The sequence below is a fragment of the Oryctolagus cuniculus genome, chromosome 16, assembly GCF_051225735.1.
Source record: "Oryctolagus cuniculus isolate XC-2025 breed Fujian yellow rabbit chromosome 16, ASM5122573v1, whole genome shotgun sequence".
NCBI lineage: Eukaryota > Metazoa > Chordata > Mammalia > Lagomorpha > Leporidae > Oryctolagus > Oryctolagus cuniculus.
The window spans coordinates 94,645,781-94,651,780 of NC_142882.1; the positions used below are offsets into that span (position 1 = coordinate 94,645,781).

Sequence of the window (6,000 nt, forward strand, 5' to 3'; positions counted from 1 at the left end):
CCAGCCAGGTGAGGGTCCCCGCCCCTTCTGCCTGATATCTGCATTTCAAATATCCTGCTCCCGAGGATCCTCCAAGGGTTAGGCTCACCTTTCCAGGTTTCCCCTAGTCTGATAACTTCAGGGGGAAAACTCAGGAGTGTTTAGTATTTACATCCAAAAAGTCATTTGTTCCAAGAGGAGCAGAGGTCCAAGGCAAGGCCCATCCCCTAACACCCCCCAACCCCCGCCTCACCCGGACTGTGTGCTCAGCACTCTGCCTTGCTGCTGAGCTGCCCACCTGGCCTGCCCAGGTGTACTCTCTCCACTGAACCCTGTAACCTCGCTCTCCCCCAGTCCGAGCAACTGGGCACTCTCTCTCAGGTCCTGTCTGGAGAGGTGCCCATCCGTTCTTACAGATGTCCCTTCCCTAATAAACCTTGCTATGTTGCTTTCCACTACTCTCTGTCTCACGCCTGAATTCTTTCTTGAGCAAAGACAAGAACCCTGCCATTCACCGGTAACAGTGTCACAGTTTTAATGCTAAATTCTACGTTCCTTCTAAGGGGTGACTGTGCTCCCAGAGGGTAATTTGCTGTTACACCTATATACGGGGTCACAAGGGTCCCCACCCCCACCCCATCTTTGGGATAAACAAAGTGCAAATTCCTCACAGGTTCAGAACTAGGCAGTGGCTGGAAGGGAAGCAGGGCATGATGGTGAGGTCTGGGTGGAGCCAGCTGGCCTGGGTTTACTTCTCAAGCCCCCAGCTCAGCTGCACTGAGGCTAGACAAGGTGTTCCCATCTCCCACTGCCAGGATTCATGAGTTAGTATTAGTGAAGTGCTCAGGGTGAGCACTCCGTGAATGTGTCTAGCAGGTAAGGGTGGGGAGGCCGGGGAGGAAAGCCCTTCCCAGAACAGCTTCAGAACACTCTCTGGGAGCTCCTGGGCAGGGCCAGCCAGCGGAGCAGCCACTCCCAGAAGGCCCTGTCCTTCCAGGTGTTCCTAATCAATGACAGAGCACAGTGAGACCAGCTCAAGCAGAATAAAGACACAAAGACAACAGTCCCAGTCTGCAGGGAGCAGTGAGAAGCCAGGGGCTTTCAAACACCTCCCTCCATTGTTTGTGTGCACTCAATAAACCAGAGCCCCTCGGCCTCCTCACTACAGGAAATCCAGTCTTCAAAGATCAGAATAGCCTCATAAAATACATGCTGAGCAACCAAATCAAGGGGAAAAATCTCAGGTGTAAAACGCTTTATGACGAAATATCCTCAATTCTGGGCGGCAGCTCTCCACTGCAAGTGTTTGGGTGAGTATGGCATTCGGTGGGTGACACCGCACCACCACCACCCCCCCCCCAAAACAAAATGCCAATCATCTCAGACCTCGAGGCTGTAGTTTTCGGACGCGATTCTGCCTTTAAGTGTCTCCCAACCCTTCAGACACGACTGGAACCTGGAACTCCTCCTGATGATGATGAATTCCTATGCAACGGAACAGCTGCTTTGTTAGGAACCGGGTCCTCGCGGCCCTCGGGGTCCCACGCAGACCCCGGCCCGGGCGGCGGGAGCGCTCCAAGGTCACCCGGCTCTGGCGACGCCCACCTGAGTTCCGTCACCAGCGGTCGGGACCCCCTTCCTAACTCGGCCTGAAGCGGCACGAGGGTCTCGCAGCCCCGGGCGGGCACTCCAGCACAGGTCCAGGGGACCCTGCGCCCGAGGCAGGCGGCCACGCTCGGCCCCGCGGGCCGGGCCGCCGCCCTCCTCCTCCTCCCGCGACGCCGGCCTTCGCGGGCCTCTGCCCAGGGAAGCAGGAACTCCCCGCAGGGCACGGCCCAGCAGACCTGAGGTAATCACTGCCCACGGCCTCGGACGTCAGCGGCCCCGCTCCCGCCACCACCGCGCGGCGCACGTGGGCTGGGGGCCGCGCCTCCCGCGGGGAACCCGCGCGCCCGGCCCTGCCCCGCTCGGAGGACTCCGAGGCCCGTGCCGGTGCCGCCTGGGAGCAGCGGGAAAGCTGGAGCCTCGGGCTCCAGGGCCCCCACGGCTCCTACACCTGCCCCGGGCGTCCCGGGGGCCCGGGAACCGAGCCCCTACCTCCGCCAGCAGCGCGAGCAGCAGCGCCGCGGTCCTCCGGCGCAGGCGGCCCATGGCTCCGCGTCCTCCCGGCTCTCGGGCCAGCTCCGGCGGGAGGGAGCCAGGAGCCCCGGCGGGAGGGAGCCGGGAGGCGCCGCAGCCTCGCCGAGCTCCGCCCCCGCCCGCGCGCTCCCGACGTGCGCGTCCGCGAGGCCCGCGGGCTGGCCGGGGGCGGGGGCGGGACCGGGGGCGGGGGCGGGGAGAGGGGCGGTGCCGGCGGCCCCTGGGAGACCGAAAGGGGCGGAGCTTTGCGGCCCTGCAGGCCTTAGGGCCTGACTAGCGGATCCCATGCGCTTCTCGCTGAAGTGCTGCTGCTCGGTGTTTCTTGTTTTCTTTTTAAAGATGTATTATGTATTTGAAAGGCAGCGTTAGAGAGGAAGAGACAGAAATAGGTCTTCCTTCCGCAGGTTCACTCCCCAGATGGCCCCAATGGCCGGACCTGGGCCTGACCCATCAGGCCTCCCAGGTGGGTTCCAGGGCCACTTGTGCTGCTTTCCCAGGCACTTTCGCAAAGAGCTGGATCAGAAGTGGAGGGGCTGGGACTCCAACCGGAGCCTCTGTGTGATGCCAGTACCTCGGACAGCAGCTTTTAACCCACTGCACCACCGCGCTGGTCCTGTTTATTTTATTAGAAAGACAGAGAGAGAAAGAGATCTCCTTTCAGCTGGTTTACTCCTCAGATGCCCAAAAGCCAGGGCTGGGCCAGGCCAAGTGTAGGCAGCAGGACCCAAATGCCTGGGCCATCACCTGCGCAGGTGCACATTAGTGGGAAGCTGGAGCCAGGACTGAAACCCAGGCCCTGCGATGTGACTGCTAAATGCCTGCCTCCAAATGTTGGGTTTTTAATGACACATCTTTCTGACCTACATGAACACCTTCGCAAGTGGTGGCACCTTCAAGCCTACCCTTTTGCCCAGTGCTCATTTCCTGGCAGTCGCTTAGCTGTCCATAACAAGGCCCAGAGACTAGCTCATTCGTGAGGTTGTTGAGCTTGTAGGAGGTACTGGGATAACTGGCCCTAGCAGAGGATATGGGAAACAAGTCACAAGTCCTGTTCACAAATCCCAAACACTTTTTCACAACCCCCCCCCAGCCCCTGACACACACACACACACACACACACACACACGTGGCTAATGAGTACAGACCATGCACCATCAGGCTGCACCCACCAGAAATGGCAAGTGCTGGTGAGGAGAAAGGTGCCTGGCCTTCCATGCTAGGCACCTGTGCTGCAACCCTGCAATGCTCTCAATACCATTTTAGAATTCTTTTTAAGAGCAGAAGTCTACTTCTAGAAACTAAACTGAAAGCTTACTGTTGGATAGAGACACATTTTTTTTCCAATAGTGGTGTAAAATGATCCTAACCTTTATAAATTCATGTACCCTCTTGTTGAGGTGGATTCGTTCTGAGAGGAGGAATGTAGTGGAGGCAAGAGGCGCAGAGTCACCACACAGATGCCAGGAGCCGGGTGAAAGCAGGTCAGAGGCAAGCAGCCTGCAGACTTGTTTATTTCAGTTGGTATAGCTGCTTATATATCCAAGGCAGCCAATCCAGTCAAGGGGCGGTCTATGCCCTAACCAATCAGATGATCCTAACCTTTATAAATTCATGTGCCCTCTGATATGGTTAGAACTGTACCAGGCTTTCTAATTTGTCAACCTCCTTTCTTTTTTTTTTTTGTTATATAGTTATTTTTTATTTAATAAATGTGAATTTACAAAGTGCAACTTTTGTATTGTTGTGGCTTCCCCCCCCAACCTCCCTCCCTCCCATGGCCCTCCCCTCTCCCACTCCCTCTCCCATCCCGCCCTTCATCACATTTCATTTTCATTTACCTTCATATACTGAAGATCAACTTAGTATATACTAAGCAAGGATTTCAACAGGCTGTACTCACACAACAGCACAAGGTATAGGGTATTGTTCGACTAGTAGTGTTGTCTTTAAGTTTCATAGTAGAACACATTAAGGACAGAGATCCTACGTGGGGAGCATGTACCCAGTGACTCCCTTTGTTGATTTAACAATTGGCACTCTTATTTATGACGTCAGCAATCACCCGAGACTCTTGCTATGAGCTGTCTAGGCTATGGAAGCCCCTTGAGTTCACCGACTCTGAACTTGTTTAGTCAAGGCCGTATCACAGTGGAGGTTCCTTCCTCTCTTCAGAGAAAGGCGCCTCTCTCCTTGATGGCCTGTTCCTTCTGCTGGGGTCTTGTTCACCAGGAACTTTCATTTAGATTGTTTTTTGCCACCGTGTCATGGCTTTCCATGCCTGTGAGACTCTCATGGACATTTTAGCCAGATCCGAATGTCCCAAGGGTTGATTCTGAGGCAGGAGTGCTGCCATTCTATGAGTCTGCTGTGTGTCCTGTTTCCCCCGCAGGGTCATTCTCTCCCTTTTAATTCTATCCTTCATTAGTTGCTTACACTGGTCTTATTTGTGAAATCTCATCGACACATACCCTATCTTTTTGATCAGTTGTGTATTTATACTTATCACTTTACCAAGTGTGCTGGCATTGGTACCTGCCTCCTTGGTAAGATTGAGTTGAAATCCCCTGCCACATTTCTAGTTCCACCATTGAAGGTAAGTCCGAGTGAGCATGTGACAACCTATATATCTCCTCCCTCTCTTATTCCCACTCCTTTGTTTAACAGAGATCACTTTTCTGTTAATTTTATACGCCTAAGAATGATTGTGAATTGATTACAGAGTTCAACCAGTGGTCTTATGTAGAACAAACAGAGCAACAACAACAACAACAAAAATACTAAAAGGAATAAAATAGTAAGTTGTTCCTCAACAGTCTAGACAAGGGCTGATCATGTCATTGTCTCTCATAGTGTCCATTTCACTTCAGTTGGTATCATTTTAGATGCTCGTTTAGTTGCCATCGATCAGGGAGAACATATGATATTTGTCCCTTTTGAACTGGCTTATTTCACTCAGCATGATGTTTTCCAGCTTCCTCCATTTTGTTGTAAATGCCCGGATTTCATTGTTTTTTACTGCTGTATAGTGTTCCATAGAGTACATATCCCATAGTTTCTTTATCCAGTCATCCGTTGATGGACATTTAGGTTGATTCCATGTCTTAGCTATTGTGAATTGAACTGCAACAAATATTGAGGTGCAAATGGCTCTTTTTTTTTCTCCCCTTTAATTCCATTTTGGTAAATTCCAAGGAATGGGATGGCTGGGTCCTGTAGTGCTATATTCAGGTTTCTGAGGACTCTCCAAACTGTCTTCCATAGTGGCTTTACCAGTTTGCATTCCCACCAACAGTGGATTAGTGTCCCTTTTTCCCCACATCCTCGCCAGCATCTGTTGTTGGTTGATTTCTGTATGTAAGCCAATCTAACCGGAGTGAGGTGAAACCTCATTGTGGTTTTGATCTACATTTCCCTGATGGCTAGGGATCCTGAGCATTTTTTCATGTGTCTGTTGGCCATTTGGATTTCCTCTTTTGAAAAATGTCTGTTAAGGTCCTTGGCCCTTTTTATTGGGTTGTTTGTTTTGATTTTGTGGTGTTTTTTGATCATTTTATAGATTCTAGTTGTTAATCCTTTATCTGTTGTGTAGTTTGCGAATAACGTCTCCCATTCTGTTGGTTGCCTCTTCACTTTTCCTGTTTCCTTTGCTGTAAAGAAACTCTTCAATTTGAGGTAATCCCATTTGTTTATTTTATCTTTGATTACCCGTGCCTCTGGGGTCTTCTCCAGGAATTCTTCGCCTGTTCCAATATCTTAAAGGGTTTCCCCTATGCTCTCAATTAGTTTCATGGTGTCGTGGCGCATCTCTAGTTCTTTGATCCATGTTGAGTGGATTTTTGTATAAGGTATAAGGTAGGGGTCTTGCTTCATACTGCGACATGT

The 6,000-nt window shown here is 51.8% G+C and overlaps 1 protein-coding gene across 2 annotated transcripts in view; it reads right to left on the reverse strand.

The window, feature by feature from the left end:
• Nucleotides 1–2,271, reverse strand: part of VOPP1 (VOPP1 WW domain binding protein) — a 42,867-nt gene extending 40,596 nt beyond the window's left edge. The window contains exons 1-2 of one of the 2 annotated variants that reach the window (XM_089316004.1): nucleotides 2,077–2,271; nucleotides 1,366–1,464 (exon numbers count right to left, since the gene is read on the reverse strand). In XM_089316004.1, coding sequence (XP_089172130.1) covers nucleotides 1,366–1,464; nucleotides 2,077–2,130 — 153 coding nt within the window. In that variant the 5' untranslated portion in view covers nucleotides 2,131–2,271. The remainder of the gene's footprint in view (nucleotides 1–1,365; nucleotides 1,465–2,076) is intronic. The other variant, XM_070058426.2, reaches the window with a different exon arrangement.
• Between the last annotated feature and the right edge of the window lie 3,729 nt (nucleotides 2,272–6,000).